The 20,265-nt window shown below is 39.9% G+C and overlaps 2 protein-coding genes across 2 annotated transcripts in view; one reads left to right on the top strand and one right to left on the bottom strand.

The window, feature by feature from the left end:
* Positions 1–205: 205 nt before the first annotated feature.
* Positions 206–10,238, bottom strand: wdr44 (WD repeat domain 44). Its single transcript, XM_029448893.1, has 20 exons — positions 9,725–10,238; positions 8,726–8,759; positions 7,600–7,683; positions 6,659–7,259; positions 4,998–5,137; positions 4,791–4,886; positions 4,531–4,667; positions 4,036–4,119; positions 3,831–3,937; positions 3,241–3,392; positions 2,852–2,990; positions 2,677–2,738; positions 2,394–2,510; positions 2,164–2,286; positions 1,870–2,061; positions 1,661–1,762; positions 1,443–1,558; positions 1,106–1,233; positions 864–998; positions 206–776 (listed from the first exon to the last, which is right to left on the bottom strand). Exons 1-20 carry the CDS (start codon positions 9,799–9,801, stop codon positions 688–690), a joined length of 2,715 nt encoding a protein of 904 aa, XP_029304753.1. The 5' UTR covers positions 9,802–10,238; the 3' UTR covers positions 206–687.
* An 8,611-nt stretch (positions 10,239–18,849) lies between these two features.
* Positions 18,850–20,265, top strand: part of klhl13 (kelch-like family member 13) — a 31,146-nt gene continuing 29,730 nt past the window's right edge. Inside the window, 1 exon segment of the mRNA XM_029447811.1 lies at positions 18,850–18,947. Coding sequence (XP_029303671.1) covers positions 18,850–18,947 — 98 coding nt within the window.

Here is a 20,265-nt window from a genome sequence, read left to right as displayed (position 1 = left end):
TGCTTCCATTGAACAAAACAATTTATCAAAAGTACTTAAGAGCCAGTGTTGTTTCTGGAAAAATGAAAGATACCCAGCCCTGATTACTAGTAACCGTATACTGGTTTCCTGTACCGTAGATTTGCTGTCATCTGCTGAAATGTTTGATATATTTTAAGAGGAAAGCTCGAGAAGTTGAATTTAGAAAAGTGATCATAGGCACAAATCATTTCAAACCCCCTTGCTTTAAAGAAATTATTACATCTCTTTACATAAGACACATTAAAATTTGTGACTGACATTAGGACAGTGTCTAAAATGTGGGAGCAAAAGACATTAGTAAGGTGCCCATTCTGTTACAAATGGCCTTCTTGCGATACTCCACTGGACTATACATCTGTAAATTAAAACATACATATCTGAACAGACCACACACGCTTGGCATTTCTGGCTCTTTTTTTTTTTTTCTCAATGCCAAACCATTCACAGTTGTTTGGTATTCAAGATAAAAAATCGTCGTCTGTATTGAACAGTCCATTCCCTCATCTTCAATTTTAGGGTCCCTGTTCTCACAAAAGAAGGCTACAGACGGCTCTCTGTCTCAGAGCATTAACCACTAGGTAGTTGGGTGATGTCCTGTTCTTCGTCTTTAGGACCGACTGCCAACAGACAGGCCTGAGTGAGAGGAGCTGACAGCCTCTGCGGTGCTCAGTACTTTTTTACGTTGATGAAAACCTTGATGGCTCCAGTGAAGTCAGCAGAGAGTAGAACCTCCGTGTGATCCGTCTTTAGGGCTCCTGCAAAGGACGGCGCCGATTATATAGTGCTGAAATGGCAATCTGAATGTCGTAAAATCTGTCCGTGAATAGTTCAAGCAAACCTACCTGAGGGTATCGTTTCGGAGTCTGTGGAGTCCAGGCTCTTACACTCTGCTTCTGGTTTGTCTGCGCCAGGTTCTGACGGAACAATAAGGCCTGGGTGCGGTGCAAAAATCGCTGAGGTCACCACTGCATTGTGTGCTGAGAGATAAGTAAAGGTTTAGTGTCAGTTCAATCAAGGGGAAAACTTTAAATAGACAGGTCGTTGCGTAATAAATCATGCGTGCCATTCAACACAGCTCAGTTACCTTTAATTCCTTCCCAGAAGTCATTGCGGTCCCGTCGTACGGATGTGAATTTGCTCAGGTCGTGGTAAGTGCTCCAGATGTACACGTACTTATCCTCTGAGCCACTGACTATGAAGGAATAGTCATGACTGTAGGAAGATAATCCCACGGTAAATCAATGTGCAATGCAACATATAAACAAGACTTAGTGTGCTTAATGGGGGCAGTTGTTGTTTTTTACAGTGAAAAGGTCAATATTCCAAACACACTTTAACACGGTATATTGACAAAAAGCATAATGCAGAGGGTTGTGTTACTCAGCAATGCTAGAAACCCCATGAAGTGGAGTCATCCTCACCTGAAGCTCGCCTTGATCTGGCTGCTGCTGTTGACATAACCTTTGTATTTCATAGATAAAGACAAGTCCCTCAGGTCATAAAGGCGAATGCGGGAATCATTTGAGGTCACCAAAATCTGTGAAAAGGGGTGGAGTTGGTTTGTCATTTAAAGAAGTCTGACATTATAGGGGCGTCAAAACATACTGTAGATGTATTTGTAGTGGAGATCCCATGTTACCTTATTCTCTCCAGGTAGAGGTTCAATGCCGGTGATTTTGCGTCCAACTTTGTTCCTGCCTCTGGTGGACCTCACATGAATTTGAGTGTGGTATTTCAGACGCTAAGGAATGCACAAACAGGAACATACATTTAACCCTGGAATGAATACTGTTACGACAAAAAATTATATTGAAACCATGCATTAGCAGAAAAAAGTAGCTCAGGTACCTCTGTGTCATAGAAGATGCATCGGCCATCGTAGGTGCCGATGACGGCATACTTCCCATTTTGGCAGAAGTTAGCTGCCGTGATGAGGCGTGTTTGGCCGTCCACCTCGTTCCACAGCGCCACCTTCTTGTCAGGAATGTTCCAGAGCCGTAGCTTTCCATCAAGAGAGCCACTTAAAAAGTATCGGTCATCCTGGGGAACAAAAAAGCAAGTGTCATAAATAACTTCTGGGAGCCAAAATGAATACACGTGTGTTTTGTGCTGAGAGAAGTAACACAAGGTGACACAACTTACTCTGGGATGGAAAGCAATGGCTGTGACGAAATCAATGTGCTGGAAGCAGCAGAGACACTCTCTCCTCGATATGTGCCACAATCTGACTGTTTTATCCATGGAAGAGGAGAGGAGGAAGAAGTTCTAGATTGTAAAAAGTAAAAGTAAGTAGGAGGAGAGATAACACCAGAGAGTCTAAAATGTGTGAAGAGGAGTGATTAAAGGATAAAGAGAGGGCAGTAAGACATCACCTTTGACCAGGACAAGTCCAATAGATCAGCCGTATGTCCTTTATACTTGCAGAAGGGGATTTGACGGAAGGGGGCGTTTCTATCTTCTGTGTCCGGGTCCTCTGGAGCACAACTTGCCTATGACAAGAGTACAATTTGTTCAAGTCTCAAGACAGTAAAACTGTACAACATTGCAATACTCCCACTACTACTAAAATAGCTTAAAACTATCCCGTTCTCATAATCATTTCTGGAAACATCAAGACAACCCCACAAATGAAAAGCTATTATTAATTTCACTCACCCCGTGATCGTCAGATTTAGAGGAGCATAAACTTTCCTGAGAAGGAGATGGTGAAACTCGACCTGGAGAAGCCAAACAAAAAAGAATCTTACTGCAGCCAAAGCTGAGCATCTAAATGAAAAATAATCAATCGTCCAACAACAACAACAAAACACTGAGATGCTGATGAGGTTACCTTCAGTGTTGTACTTTAATCTCATATTATTAAAGTAGTCAAATGCAGTCTTTAAGACCCAGATGCGAACCACGTTATCTTGGCCTGCTGTCGCCAGCAGCCTCCCACAGTGAGAGAACTTCATCGTCCAAACGGCCCCCTGAGGAAAAGACAAAGACGCTGTAATGAATTTCCTAAATTTCCCTCGGGATGAATAAAGTGTGTGTCTGTCTGTCTGTCTGTCTGTCTGTCTGTCTGTCTGACTGTCTGACTGTCTGACTGTCTGACTGTCTGACTGTCTGACTGTCTGACTGTCTGACTGTCTGACTATCTATCTAATACCAGCATTCATGGGCGCACAGCTTCTCTTAGACATTGATAAGAAATAAACAAAACTAAGATGCTCTTACCGTGTGCTCTCCACTCAGGTCCTGCACAACCTTAATCTGGTCAAAGTCAAAGGGACCCTTGAAGCTGTGTGCTGCCTTGAACTTGGCCGGCCTGGTGTAAGGCATGCCCTCGTCGTCACTCGATGACGGATCATCCTGATCTGTATGGAACACTGAGCACAGCCCAAATTAAAAGCATAACTCAGGTTATCAAAACCTTTGCAGCAGCAGCAGCAGCAGCAGCAGCAGCAGCAGCAGCAGCAGCAGCAGCAGCAGCCTTCATATTTCATAAGCATGTGCTTACATTGGCAAATCCTTTAAAATGATTGTACACTTTCGTAGCAGCATTCAGTCTGAGAGAATTAACAAATGTTCTGTCTTAGCGGTTTCTAGTTTCATGATTAAGTAGAGCTTGTTCCAGATTTAATAGCCGCACTTTTAAGAGAGATGTCAAATCTTGTTATTGTATTGGAAAACTGGGGACAGCATAAAATATAGAAAACACAATGTAATGTAAAATATAGTTTAAAGCAGTAACAATTTATGTACTAAAAATACATTCTGTTACGTTTGAAGTGTTTTCCTGAAATCTAACCATGATTTTATTTTACCTTCATCACGCACACTTTTCACTTTGTTGACTGCCTTCTCTCCATATTCCTCCGCGAGATGCTTGGCCTTCTTCACAGACTTGCCCAGGAACTTTTTAAACTGGGTTCTGTTTAGAAATAAGGGACAACAAAATATTATATTCTATATTTATTCATGTGGTGAGAAGGGGAAGAGAATGCATTTCAAGAAGTCACTAATCCTTACGTTTTCTGTTTAAGTTTTCCTCCATCTGTGTCTGCGAGCGGAGCCTGAGCCTTGTCATCGTCATCTGACTGTGCTGCATCATTCCTGAGGGAAAAATATAACGGATCAACTTCCTCTAAAAAAATGCACCATTTCTTTTTTTTACATGATTAGGCTTAAAAAAAAGGCTTTTAAGATAGGGAACATGTTACATGCAAATGTGCCCGAGTTAAAAGGAAAAGAAAACACAGCCTAAACTCGGTGATGCTTCCCACAGGATCAAGTCTATTTCCTTGCTTTTCACTGGAAGCTTATTTAGATAGTGAAGTGTTTGGCATATTCCTTCCTGTTTTTGTTTACACACATGTTGTAATATTGGACAAAGCACCACTCACAAAATAGTTAAAACAGTGTATAGACCAGTGTTAAGAAAGATACAGATATGATACGGGCTCCCTGCACCAATAAAAACATAACAGAAATGCAGCTAATACAGAAAAATAATTTTCTGCTCACGTAATGTACTCCTTGGTCCTCCTCATGATGTGCAGAGTGAGGGGGTTAATCCCTGCAGGAAGTTTCTCTTCTGCCTGGATTAGAGGGATCTCTTCCCCAGTGTCCAAATTCTTGATCATCACACTGGCAAGGATTTCCTGTTTTGAGATAACTCATAAGTACACATGTTGTGCATAGAAGGGTTGTGGAAGGAATGTACAAGAGGTTGGATTATGGCTTTGATTCAAACTGAATAAAAACAAACACAGAGGGACTCTTACTTCATCTGTCAGTTCTCTACCAGAGTTGGAACGTGGACGCTGCGAGCCTGCAGTCTGACCTCCACACTCAGATGAGGCCTGTCCATCTTCATTTTCCTGAAAAAAAGCACACAATAAAAGCAATGACGCAACAGTGCATATATAGTTTCATTTTTCAGCATCTCTGTATGAAAAAAAAAAAAAGGTCAGGTATGCAGCCTCACTGACCTGTGCTGTCACCACTTTCTCCCCACTAGTGGCACTAGCCAGATCTAAGGAATGCTGCAGCTCTTTGGTTAGACTCCTCACTGTGCTGCTCGGAGACACCAGGCCGGAGGGCTCCAGAACATCGCAGCTGACTGCAGACACTGGACAATCACACAGCAGAGCACAACTTAATCTGAAACTCTAGTTATCTATTCTGTCTCTTTTGTACATGAGAGCAGCGATTTGACATTGTAGTTGATAACGATAACAATCAAGAATGGATTTTGCCAAAAAAGTAAAACCTCAAATATTGAGCTGTTGCGGAAACTCATGTATACTGGTAGCACTGATGTGCACATTTTCCCCTTTTGTAAAGAAAAGCGTTGCTCAATGTACTATTTCATTGTTAGAACAGCTATAGAATAAAGGTTGTCTATTACATGGGATGTGAGATAACATCATAACCTTAAAATACATGACTTTCTAGTATGAGGTCAGTGGTGTTTTTCAACGTTCTCGCGCTGTTGCTCTAAAGCAGGGGTCGGGAACCTTCTTGGCTGGGAGAGCCATAAACGGCAAATATTTTTGAATGTATTTCCTTGAGAGCCATATATTTAATAAAATTGTATGCAACTTTATGCGTGCATTTTTAAGTTTAACACATCTCCAAGTACTAAAAGCACTATCAATGTTTCATTGAGCAGGTGCTCTTTTATTAAATAAACTAAACGCTTATGTTATTTATCTCATTTATGAACACGTTTCAGTGTTTACTGCACGGGTGTCAAACTCAAGGCAATTATATCCCGGCCCGCGAGAAAATATATGTCTATCATAACTGGCCCGTCGGTTTTGGTAATTAAATCAATGCATGGCACAACCACAGGGAAATACATATTTGAGGAAGTAACTAAATGTGTGAGAAATGAAACTGTCCCGGGACAAACGGACGGGACTGACGACAGATGGAGATCCTGCGATGTGGTGAAAAGAGTGGATTGGTGGGCAGGATGCGGCAGAAGATGCAGCTGATGGTGTATCACTGCATCATACACCAGGAAGCACTGTGTTGTAAAGCTCTGGAGATGGAACATGTAATAAGCACCGTAACACAGACAGGAAACTTTATAAGAGTCATTTAAGTCTTTTCTGAACATGGCGGTGCGATGGCTGAGTTGAGGGAAAGTGCTGAATAGATTTTTCGAGTTGCGTGAGGAAATCTGCCCGTTTTTGGAAAGCAGAGGGAAACACACCACAGATCTCTGGGACGATGTGAGCTGGCCTTTATGTGCGACATAACGAAGCATCTCACTGTTAAATCTCCAGCTTCAGGGACGTGTGATCACGGACATGTATGATGCAGTGACAGAGTTCCAAGCCGAGCTGCCTGTGGGAGACTCAGATGCAGAAGGAAACTTTGGTCACTACGTGTTTCCAAACACTGACAAACATCTCCACCGCTTGTTCCCAACCGCACATTCTGCTGATCAACTGAGCGCATTTGCAGCTCAGAAATTAAAATTGAACTGCTGATGCATATTGTGTCATCGAAAGAGCCATAGGTTCCTGACCCCTGCTCTAAAGGCTGTACTTTGCGGCAATGTCAAACGCTTTAAGAAAGTTACAAATTAAGTAACGTCTTAAAATGTTGAATTCAATGTTTATATGACTGTTTCCCCTACCTTCCAGTCCAATTGGCCTCAGACACTCCTGAGACTTCTTGGAAGGTAAAGTCTGCCAAGACGGTGGAGGCGGCCTCGGTGGAGGTCCTCCGCTGGGAGGGGGTGGGCGTGAGGGAGGAGGCTTCTTGGTGCTTGCTACAATGTCAGGTTCCACTGTGAATTGCCGTGGAGGTTTCAAAGGCCCAGAGGAATCCGAGTCAGTCGGCCCGTCTGTGAATGGGACCTGGTCTAAGATATCTGCAGGTCTCTGCTCCTGCTCCCCGTCTGCAAGCATCACAGCCCCACCAGGGTGACTCAGTCCTACAGTGCTGGTGATGTCTGGGTGCTGAACACCTTCTTGTGGGCAAACTGATGACCCTGGGATATCTGGGGGTTCAGGAATAGAGCATGCTCCGTTTGTTGCTGCACTTTCCTGTTGTTCCTCTGGCCTCTCGACAAGCTGAGGTCCGACAGCCGGTGCTGCTATCTCCACAGGAACTTCCTGAGCATTATTCTCTTCCTTTGGCTCCTGTTCAACATGAAACTCATCTAACAGCTGAGCCACCTCACCAACTTCGCCAACACTAACCTTTTGACTCTCCTCAATGATGCTATCAATGATCTGTGAGGAAGAGAAAATTTAAGCTTGTGAATTTAACAATACAGCAACTATGATGCAATTTCCCATGTTCGGCTTCAAAAGAAATAGGTTATTGGTTAAACTTTTTACTTTGTACTTTTTGTTTATCTGAACATTTTGTTTTTGTTTATTTTCACAGTAGTTAACATAAAACAAAAACTCACAGCTAGATTGATATCCACAATGCAGGATATGCCATTTTTAAAACGCACTATGAAATCTACACAGATTTACACCTTTTTCAAAAATGAGAATATGATGAAACTTCCATTTGATCCGTCATCTCATGTGGGAAATTGTGCAATAACAGAGAAAACCATACCAGTAGGGAATCATCTTGCTGAGTCTCAGATGCAGCCGCTCCGCAACTCACATCATGTGCAGCGTCTACTGATCTCTGTGAAAGCTGTTCAGAAAAACAATGAATAAAATAATTTATTAAATGTTTAACCTACAATAGATACACGTAGGGAATAACAAAGGTCACATGCCAGCTTTGATTTGAGAAAGAAACTGAGAAAAAACTATTTTGTAATAGATCGGTACCTAACTAAAGACATACATGTTTAATGAGTACATTACTTTAAACGTTCCAAAGTTCTCACATCCAGCTAACTTTTAATTGTCCTTGTTTCATTTCCAGAGATCTTGCCATGAGGTTAAACTCTGACTGACTTTTAGGTCAATTTCAGGGTCTTTACGCTGATTTTATTCGTGCACGAAACACTGTTCTTTAAAGCAATTTCCCTTTGCTGCACAATCCATGTTGTCAGTCAATTTAAGGTGCGGGGCTAAAGCTGGCTGTGAGCAGAATTCACTCTTCCTGGGTCCACTGATATCAGTTTAGTGTTGTGTTGCAGATAATGTAGTTCTTACTAGCTGTCAGGAAGGAGACTAGCGACTGTAGGACGCAGATATCATAGCAAAGAGTTGAGAATGTGCAGTCAATGACTCATTACTAAACAAGTTAAGGTTTTCACACAGGGTACCGATATCTTACCCTGGCGTCACTTAAGGTGGCCGCAAGTTCAAAGAGAATTACTACAAACACTGCAGTCACCTCTAGATAAACATGTAATGCTCGAACAGTGTGCTGCTTTAGGGCTCAGTTCTGATTGTCTGGTAAAATACCCTGATTCGTTAGGGTCCAATTCTGATGAACTCTCTTTTTTAACAAGCAAAGAACTAAACAAACAAATAGTCATTTTGATAATATCGCTAACAATCAGAAGTACTCTATCTGGCCAAAATAACTAGTAAAAACTACCTCAATAGATTCAATAAGGGATTTAAAAGGAATATGATCTAATTGTATTTAATTTGTATTAAAGTATTAGTTACTTCCACTTAATTTTCAAGCCTTGGTAACAAAGTTAGAATAATCAGCCAAATAACGACTTGGCACATAGTGCCTTGTTTCAACAGTGGCTGGGCTTAGATAAACATACCTTGGGTGAAGGAATGACAAACTTTGCAGGTGACCTAAAACACACAAAAGGTATACAGTTAAAAAAATAAAAATGCAATGCAAGTCTGTCTAAAATACAACATCCTAAAACAAATCTAATCTGAAACCAACTGTGTTATTACTTTCTCTGTCCCCTTGAGCAGTTCAATTAATGTGTGTAATTACGACTCTTTTTTACTCAAAAAGAATTACAGATTTTCAGATTTCTTCTATCAATAAACCAGCTTTCTCGACATGTTTGCCAATAAAATATTGTGTAAAAAGCCTGGAAGACAAGAATAGTATTTCATTCAGTTCTGTTCTGAATGTTATTTTGTAAACATAAATTGATCATTACTAGAAAGAAAACAAAGTAAAAAGAACAACCATGCATGTTTTATTTAGTGACTAATCCACTGCATGGATATTTACATGGTTGCCTCCACAAGTTACTCTGAAGAACCAGTCACTTGCTATAATGTACAAGGGACATAAAGACCAAGGGGCAGGGTATTAGTTTTATCTTTGTATAGGTGCATTATGCATCAAATATTTTTGAAAACATGGCAATGTTTCCTGGTTAATCTTGACGTCCTGGGTAAACTTCTCCAAGCCCCCACAATGACAGCTTGAAGTATCTTTTGTGTGTTGCAATAAACAATGTTTTTAAATGGAAAATGTCAGGAATAACATCATGTGACTTGTTGTTGGGGTTGACTCTACCTGCACTTACATCAAACAGCTGGTGAACTGACGTGTACAAGACATTTTAATAGTTTAAAACAGAATTGAATGGACAGTAATTTGCAGAGACTCGAGACTCTGAAGTAGTTCAGCTAACGCTTGTCAATACAAATTAACATTTTGCAAATGTAACGTTAGCTGTCATTGTTAAGTTGGCTTGACACTTATAACGTATGGCACGAGATAAAACAAGCAGAAAGATGTGCGCATTAGTCACTTTTATCTGAAGTAATATTATCAAAATATATGTCCTTACACTTTGGGAGATGGAGTGAAATGAACGTCCTCAGGAGCATCATAGAATTCCTCGGTGTCACTTGTATCTGACGCCATGCTAACATAAATTTAGCTCACTAGCTAGTCAAATATAGTCGCCAGGCAGCTGTCTAAAAGCCTAACCTGCGAATAAAAGTGTTACACACATGCACGTGTCTTCTCTATGTTTGTATTATAATTTAAAAGACTTGGCCCAAGCGTCGTCAACCACTTTCCTGTCCAACGTCACGTCATAACGTTACAGTATGCTAGCCAAAATGCTAGGCTAACAAATGTAATCTGGTCGCACGGCTGACCAACGCCTACTTCTACCCTCTTATAAATCTGTCTCGTTCACAGCACAGTATCTCATATAAAAGCACCAAAAAGCGCGTTTTTACAACAGCATATATGTGGTCAGCTGTCAAGCTAACGGAGCCAGTGAACCGCGTCATAAACAAACCAGAAACACAAAAAATACATTTGAGCGAGGTGAGTCAAAGGGCGGGGCCCAGGCGCTCTCTTCTTCTACCTCAATGGTATGACAGCTGAGGGTTATTTTGACATATTACTGCCCACTACTGGATTTAATGAAGAACAGAAAGAAAGAGAATTAAAAAACTAGGGATGGGCTGCCATGTAACATGGGATGCTGAGTATGAAGCGTTGTACGGAGTAGGGAGTTTTTCATTACATTTAATGAATACACATGCAACAGTGTTTTGCAAAGACAGGCAACATCATTTAAGGTTGAGAAGCTAATACCTGAAAGTCTAGATCATCTCTGATACTGGATTTTTTTAGGCTGATACCAATATGCCTATAGATGTTTGACTATAATAAATACAGAACATGAAAAAAAAAATTTGACACAAAGAAATATGGCCAAGATATGTAGGCTACAGAGTAGAATATTTTAGAGTTGAAAAATAAACGTATCAGTGCTCTCTGGTGGACAATCCATAACATATACACATCCAGCTATGTCTGCGATGTGCATAAACTTGCTGATTTGATCTATCTATCTATCTATTCATTATCATACTTTCCATAATCCATTTTTATCCCACGCTATACCTCAGAAACAAGTGAAATCAATGCTGTTGGGGCCATCCCTCTTCTTGGATCATGCAGTGGTCATGTATCAATATTTATTTCGCAGTTCAAACACAGACTTCTTCCCTGCCAGGCTCCATCTCTTGGAAGAAAAATAGAAAATGGAAATGGAGGATTTGAATCGAATCAATATTTTATCGTCACACATGTACACAGCACAGCACACACAGCCCTAGTGTTTAACCCATCCTAGTAGACTATTAGGATACTATACAGTGCCCGGGGAGCAGTACGCTCAAGGGCACCTTGGTAGTTCTCAGGACTTGGTCTGCTCATTTACAGTACAATAAAACTTCTCATACATAACACTACAAATCTTTATTCTGCTTATTTTTGCTCTTACGCACACTTATACTTGTGACCCAGGGCCATTCACAGTGATAATCAAAATGTTGTATTTCATTGAAAATAATGCAGAACTAATTGATTCTGCAATATGTGTGGAATTCTCCAATTATAAATGTAAATTATACTATAAAATGTAATTACATAGTACTGTATATCAGTTGGATAATTCTTTAACAGTGCAACTCACAAGGTGAGAATTAGTTGGTAAAGCATGTACATAAATGAGCATCTGCGGGTCCCATTCATTCACACATAACGTAGGCAGGCACTAAGAACTGTAGAGTACCCAGCAGCTAATTACAATTGGACTTGACGTCTGTTCCAACGTGTTCTTTGTTTTAGATCAATGCATCAGTTGATTGATAATAAGCTTGTATTTAATTAATGATTGGAGAGGACAAAAAGGTGGGGTGGTAGAGGAATGACTATTGAAAGAGCCTCAGTGCATTTGAATTGAATGTTTACATTAATTTGTTTTGGTCATATTGTAAACTGTATGCATTAATATTCTCAAGCAAGGATTGAATATGAAGTGCAAAAAATAATCACAGTCATGCTTTACTGTAAACTATCTAAATATGCTCAACCATGTTGGTAACTAAACCCCAAACTCTCAGTGTGTTTTGCATCATAGTGAATTGTTAATGAACAGAAGCTTACATACAACAATTAAAAACAATGATCGTGAAATAATGACACAACTGAGGAAGAGACACATGCAGCAAGGGGATTGTAGCCTATTAAAACATTAAGTTAAACAAATATCAAAATAATTCCATACTGTACTTTATTATGGTCATGCTAATAATGCACATTTGAATTTGAGAGAAGGAGATAAAGACATAAGTGTTGGCACCTGTGATACTAGCAAAAGCAAGTTAAATGAAAAAATATGATATATAGTATAATATTTATATACACACACACACACACACACACACACACACACACACACACACACACACACACACACACACACACACACATATATATTATATATATTTTTAACAAATACTTATATTAATATTTAACCATCTTTAATTATTACATTATAGCAATGTATGTTGACTGAAATGTAGCCAGCAACCACACCCACTGCATCTGTGCAGTTACTGTAAAAACAGATACAGTAAGTCTATGTTTAAGTAGGGACTGCCTGTTATTACCTCATCTAGATTTATTTTTTACTTCAGTCACTCAAAAAGTCCTACTTCTGCTTTTGTGAAAATTACCACATGCAAGAGGTTCTTCATAAAAGTCAAAGACACTGTGTGTGTCCTTGTTACAGTACATTCTCAAAATGAATGATGTCCCAGGCTGTAAGGTCATACTTGTGACAGGGAGCCTATCACTTCTCTTGTAACTACTGCTGAGCGTTTTGAGGACACACTCAACATTACCATAATTAATCGAGCAAAGCAACACAGACATTTGTTTCAGGGTACAAACGCTTGACAGAAAGACGACTCCTCTTTAGAAACACTTTATTTAGTAACGGAAGTTTTGAGCCAATGAGAAAAGATTGCCATACTCTTCCACCAATGGAAAGTGTGGATGCTCCAGCTCTCCTAGTAAGCAACAACGGCATTGGATAAAACAAGGAAGGAGGCTCCAGTGGTATAAGTGGATTTGAGGGCTTGGAAGGAAAACAAGGACGCTAGTTAACGTTGTCTCGGTGTCGAAGGTATGGAATATGTTATTTAAAAGTTTACAGAGTGTATTTAAGATACATACGGTGGTTGAAATATCATACATAGTACATTAAGCTCAACAAATACCAGTTTGACAGGTAGTCACAGTCATATATTGGTGGTGGCAAACCAACCAACCAGACTAACTAATAACTAACCCAACTAACTCATGTTAAGACCCCGGTGTTTTTACGCTGTCTTTAGTTAAGCTAACATAGCTAGCGGACTAACAACAACTAACTTCACTGCCATATAATCGGCTGTCCTGCTCTAACGTTAGTACAAGCTAGCCAGTGTTAATGTTAAAGGGTTAGCTTGGCTAGTTAGCCTTAGCCTGTTCCCACTGGAGATGTAATGACTGTTGGGGCAACATGACCAGAACATTAGCACAGCTCCGATCTGACAGCGCTGCCTCTTTTGACAATATACTTGTTTAGTGTGGCTAAATAAACACTAGCATTTTAAATGTCGATAGCTGAAAGTCTTCGCTAGCAAGCAAGTCAGCTACCTTGCCGGGGAGTTATAGTTTCTCCCTACATGTACCACACTCAGCTGTTAATGGACTAACCTCTCCGACTTCGTGCCAGTCTGAGAGCAACTGTCTGTCGGATGGGTAAACTGTCAACTCTGTTTTGTGTCACTACAATCATGTCACTTTAATGTGTGTATAACAACAGGAACACAACTATTATGGAAACTTTACTGTATCCAAATTGACGTGTGTACCATTCCTTTAAAACATCCTAGCTCGCCCTTTATCATGTTAACTGAATTTTAAAATACGAGGGACATTGTTCTGCCAAGTAACAGACACACTCGGAAGATATTTTTAGCTCCAATTAGCCTAGTTCTGTGTAAAGCAACAAGTTAGGAATATGATGCAACTGTCACATTTCTGCAGGTGATGGGGGTCAAGAAACGCCTCTGCACCTTGCCATCAACTTCTGTAGGACAGTTTACATCCAAAATGAACGTGAATACAAATACTTCCACATTATATGACTATGAAGTACCCCTTTCTAATAAGAACACAGGCTGTGTGGAGCTTAAGTCTGTCAAACACACGTTTGCTTTCAAGTTAAACTTGATGGAGAATGTTTTATATTTATTTAAGTCTGTTGCCATTGTAAGAACTATTTAGACAATGTTAAAACTTTTAAAGTTTAAATTATGGTAGGCATGTCTATTTAATCCTCAGTTGTAGGAAATAAGCATTTAGATGTGTATTTACATTGTTAAAACTTGTTCTTATGTAACAGCTTTCTATTGTTTTTCTTGGGTGGAATTGAATGTTTGTTGAAAGTACCATGTTTATGTTTTGAGGTGTGGTTTTGGCGAGGGGTATGGAGCACCCCATGCACAGAGGGGAGACGATTCCCATCGGACTACCTGACAGGTAATGTGCAATCTTTCTAATTCCATTATTTTGCTGGAAACTGTGAATATGTGTATTCATTTACTTTAATTGAACACATTTAACTTTTTTGCTCACAAACTGTCAAAACAAATCAGGAGCTCTTAACAGAAAGTCTTGGCCTACCTGTTTGCAACCAGGCAAAATTACTTTATAGGAAAATATATAATAATAAAAAATGATTTGAGGGATCGACGTTGACCATTCTTAAATTGTATACATATAAGCAGTTACCAGTCCTGGTGTCAGTCCGGGCTAGGAAATAGCTTCCATCTGTAATTGGAGGTGTTAATCAGGTAATCCCTGATTAGATTGTAAAAAAAGAAAAAAAAGAAGTAGGGCTAGTGCTCAATTACCAGGGACCAGGGTTGAGAACGACTGCTGAGAGTCTTACCAAAGTGTCAACAAATGACTTGAAACAGTGTTTCTGTTACATTAATACACCTTTGGCAGTTTTCCACGCCTGAATAGCCTGGGCTTAATGTTAGCTAATGTGACACTATTTGCCAGCAGTCATTCTGTCACTCAAACAGTGTTGTCACTGCCCTTTTTGCCTTTGCCTTTTGGGTATACAAACACTGAAATATAGGGGTTTTCAACTGGGCCCAGTGTTGGTGCTGTCAAACAAACACATCTTTTTATGAGCTGACCACATGTGGGAGCTTAATTTGCATGACGATAACTGTGGTGGATCTTGTACTTTATTCTCAACTTCCAAAAGTATATCAGCAAATAATGCAAAGTTAGTAAATAGCATAAACGCATCAAGATCAAGCCTCTGACTTCCAATATGAGAGAAAATGACAGATGGGGCGACACATTAGGCCAAGTTTTTCTTGAGTTGGCTACAGAGGAATATTAGTTTGGCCGTGAGGAAGCTGCAGAAGAGCTGAGAGTAGGACAAATGGACACGATACAATTATGTAACCTCAGTTCTATAATAAGAAAGAGTTTCTCACATTAAGATCAACAGAAACTCATTTTACTCCATTTCAGCTATGATTGGTGCACACCCAAACACATGACTGTCAGGAAGAAATACACTTTGGGCTTCGACTTCATAATTCAAGAACCTTCTCTGTGCTTGTTGCAGAGGTTCCTTATTTCTGGTACTTTCTCCAGTAAACGGTGGCTTGTGTGTTTTTATGTGATAATTACTCAGCAATATCTAATGAGAGAAACTATGTCAGCTTGTAGTTGTTAATCATGCTCAGATTATTTTAACATCAATAACAGAAGGCAAAAACAAGGGAGATGCCAGCCAGTTGAAGCACAGTCTGCTTGAAAATTCTGACTGTAGATCAGACAAAAGATCAGAGCAGGCGACATATTTACTGATTACGTGTGTTTTTATTTTGTGCATACCTTACTGTAGGTAGTACCAAATGGTTGCATACAGACGTAACTTGAAACTAGCTGTGCATGTTGAAATACTACAGAAAGGAGTTTGTCTGTTTGTTTCTGTGTGTTTGATCCAATCTGTTTGCAAAAGCTTCTCCTTAACGCGTGAACAAAATTGTGGATGTGTGGATGTGGATGAGACACTAAAACAAATGAGATGGGCAGTTATAGAACATGAATAACAGATGCTATAATAAACTGTTAAAGTTTAAATAAGAATGAAAGAAGCAACAACCAAGACATTAGTGTCCCCTGAGTTCATTTCATTATGTGTTGAGTTGTATACAACACCTTGGATATACACAGGGGTAGAGTTCTCCACATTTCTTTAAATTGAACATTTTTACACTGATAAGGTGAGGGATTATTGCAGTGCTACTACAAGAATGATTTGAAAGAGGCTTCTTTAGAAGGAAGTTGAGATTTTGGGAGGAAAGTAATAATAGTAGAACTGAGGATAACCGGTGTAGCACTGAGCCTTTCGTCTTTGACAGAAGAGACTGAATGATTGCTGCCCTTGCAGTAGAGGCAAGGTCATTCTGACATTTATAGTGTAAGCTGGGAGGGACTGTGGTGGAAGCCTGAGGGTGTGATGACAATGTTGTTATGAGGATGGAGCTGCAGGCGGGAGCAACTTGTGCTCTCAAGACCTCCCATGGAGCATTTTCCGTACCAGCTGGACGGTGACATCTTGACCACTTGCAGATGCAACAATCTGATGACTTGGGGATAGATAGAATAACATGTAAAAACTGGACATTTACTACTGTAGATTAGACATTGTGATGATATGTACATTTCAATGTATTATCGATATTTCAATAATTGCGATTCACAATATTATCCAGATAATCATCATAATATGCTTAAAACTCTTAAAATTAAAGCATACTGGAATCACTTGGCCTTACATTTAGTTTAGAAACAAATATTATCTTATTGCATCACAGATGGGACACATCCCTTTTAAGTGAAAAATAAACAATATTAAATAAGGTGATCATAAATCATAAGGTCCTCCTGCATAAATAAAGGATAAAAAATAGCAACATTGTGTTGGTCTGTTTTTTCTTGTATTGTTTTTACTCTGGCTATGTTTTTCACTTTCTCTTTCAAATGACTCATTTGAGGATATTTACGATCAATCCAACAGTGGAAATTTACCACAATAAATATATTGTGAGTGTTTTTTATTGCCATCCTATTTCCCATCCCTACTGTGGGCCGCGGATCTTAATCAATGCTGGGGTTTTTGGTACTTTTTTGGTATTTGTACTTGTGAATCCTGATAGTGATTATGTATCCTGTTTGTTGTGGGAGCCATTACTTCGGTAGTGATTTGACTCATACTGATGTATTTCGGACATTTGTTTAGTACCCTTGATTGAGTTAGTTAAACGTGGAATGTATCTCTTAGATGCAGGTTGCTAGAGGCTTTTATATAGTTAAAGCTTCACTTTTACCTAAGATGGCCTTGTATATTTTAAAGAATTAGGAATTACATCATAAATTGCTGTTCCTTAATCTCTTGCAAAATAATCCAACAAATCTAATTGATTTGAAAAGTGGGGCAAGATGATAGGCATGACAACTTCTGTTTTCAGTGAGATATGAATTTCTCTCCTTTTCTGGTTCCCTAGTACACCGTTGCACCCTCTCATCTGCTAAAACCCTTTTTTACACAGATTTATCCACAAGAGGCTTTAAATGGAGAGTTGATGGGGTAGCCTGGTGGCATAGGGGTTAAGACGCCAGTATACTCGTATGAACCATGATCCCGCAACATCCCCTGTTCATGTCTGGCTGTGGAGCTTTGAAGCATAATTAAGGAAAAGTTTTTCATACTAGAGGTGTTTTGAGCTAGTGCCTTTTTTAGTAAGTTTAGTGGAGCCAGATACACATTGATAGTGGTTGGCATTGAGCCCATTGCATTCACTGCAGTTTTATCCAAAGCAGATGCAATAGAGATATAAGGCCGGGTCAAGCTGCAGACTATTTGCTCTTTGCATAGGTGAGTGTAAGCATCTTAAGTTAAGTTGGGTCAGGACTAGATAATTGCGTCGCCTGTCAGAGGGCCCATTAGATTTATGACAGCACAGTGTGATACCCACTGCAGGGCAACGATGATGGGTCAAAGAATAAAACAAGAATCCCTTCACTAGGAACGCTCGCACAACTAAGTTCTATAAAAAGGAATTGCATAGTTTAAAACTGTAGTTTGTGAAATTGGTATTGGCACTTTCTAGCATTTTGCAATAGTCATTAAGTTTATAAGGTGTTTGCCGAACTGTGTTGGTCCACCTTTATTGCTTTGCATTGATTGCAGTAGGGCTGACTATGGCTGGTTTTACCCATGAATGCTCCAGAATGATGCTAATTTCTCCCTCTGTCGGTTTCGTTTATCCAATGCGTAAAACACAGCCGCGTCCAAAAATGATATGTATGAAGCCTATATTTTAAGTAGAGGAATTTGTGAGCATGTTTTCAGAATGATCAGTTAACCTTTTCTGGCATTCCACTAGAAAAAGAATATGTGCTCCCATTAACTTGCATCTTAAAACCCACACTTCAATGCATAAGGAATAACTGGGCATCACTGGATAGCTAAAGACTTATATTTGTATCGTGGATATTTTATTGTTATAATCTCACTGAAATCACAGATTAAATCCTAGAGGATGGGACATTCATTTGGTTCAAAGTAATTGATAAGTATAAATGTCACAATAGTTTTCTTTCTTCTACTCCTTAATTTCCCTTCCAATTCTTTCCACAGCAACTGTAATCATAAGTCCTTTAACAAGGTGGCACTATTGCTCAGCTACTGGGCTATTCACAAACCCTGAAAGGGTGATGTGAAGGCTGGGCTTACCCCCCCCCCCCCCCCCTCCTACCACGAGACAACCGTGAATGCAGCAGGGCAAGTAGTCGTGGTGGATGCAATCTATTGGCTTCTCGGTGCTGCCGCTAAAGTCACAACCCTGACTGTAGCCTGCACTGCCTCTACCAGTGTATTTCTGTAGCTGCTGCCGCTGCTGCTCTCCCTCCCCCTTAAATGGTGTGGGCAGAGTGGGATGGAAGACTGCATTGGAAACCTTTTCATGGAAATAGTCTTTGCTGTTGGTATTGCTGTAGCACCATTCTGGTGACAACAACATGCCGTTGAAATGGAAAAGCGGTTCTCCTGTCAGCTGGAAATTCCCAGTGCCAGTTCTTAAGACATCCAGGTCCTCACCCCTTTCGCCTGCATACATGTGAGTAAGAGCTAAATAGCATTCTCATTATACCGTTTTGGTCATTTATGTGGAGATGGATTTTGTTTTTGATTTGATTCATTTTTTTGTAAATTATTGTGACACAATTTATTATTTGTTGTAGCCCTAATTAGGCAGAATGCGATTGAGCCTCATAGTGTGTCAGGAGATTTGCATGGTCCAGCATGCATTACAGTTCGCTGGCAGAATGCTTTGCTCTTGGGCAGCAGGACTAATTTTGCCACTAGTCTGGACATGGCATGGCAAGCGCCACATCCCCGACTCTTGTTCTCTCCCTGTGGCTATGTTTATTTGGGAACGGGGACTCAGCAGCTTGGGAGGAGCCTGCCTTTGTCAGGATGTCTGGCGTGCCCTGGTTTAGAAGCTATTGTCATCTGCTACTGTTCAGGAGGGGGGGAAGGGTAGAATGGAAGTGCCTCTCGCCATCCTTTCTCTTTACCCATTTTCCCGGAGCTTTGATGGAATGGACAAGTGTCTTGTTTGACTTTTGTAACATGGCTTTGGCCTAAATAGAGTGAGAACCAAAATCTTGAAAGAGAAAAACCTCACAGTTTTCATGGCTAGCTGGGCTAGCTGATAGCCTGAAGGCAATTTCATAGGCTAACGAGGCTTACTTGGATGGATTTTTACGCAATTGGATTCATGCAGTCTCCAGTTATCACGCAGCTTTACTTATGAGCTTAAGAGCTTAATTTTGCTAGTTTAACGTAAATGTTTATTTTAAACATTACTGCATCACAGCAAGATAAATCTATGCTCTAACCTCAATGAAGCAGGTGACATCTGCCGCATGGCTAATTCTAAATGTACAAAATATGTATATTTACCATATATAGCCATAATTACCAAATGTATACATTTACCTTATATAGCCATAATTACCAAATGTATACATTTACCATATATAGCCATAATTACCAAATGTATACATTTACCATATATAGCCCTTCATTTTAAGAAAGTATTGACTAAATTGTGTCACTTTGTATTAAGCTATTCACAAAATGACATGAATGCTTCACTATTGGCATTATTGACTTGGTAATTATGGTTTTAATCTCGGGTGGTTTAGTTACACACACACACACACACACACACACACACACACACACACACACACACATACACACACACACACGTCTCAATCTGTTGGCCACTGAGCAGTTTGGAGGTTAAGGGCCTTGCTCAAGGGCACCTTAGTGGTTGTAGCCATTGAGGTGTAAGAATTGTTTTTAAATTTATCCAGCCCGTCTTAGATCACACAAGCAACCATTACAGTTATTTTAGCTTCATTGCT

Source organism: Cottoperca gobio, chromosome 14, assembly GCF_900634415.1.
Source record: "Cottoperca gobio chromosome 14, fCotGob3.1, whole genome shotgun sequence".
In the NCBI taxonomy this organism is placed as follows: Eukaryota; Metazoa; Chordata; class Actinopteri; order Perciformes; family Bovichtidae; genus Cottoperca; species Cottoperca gobio.
The sequence above is the reverse complement of the archived record's forward strand: the minus strand, read 5'-3'. Positions and strand labels throughout refer to the sequence as shown.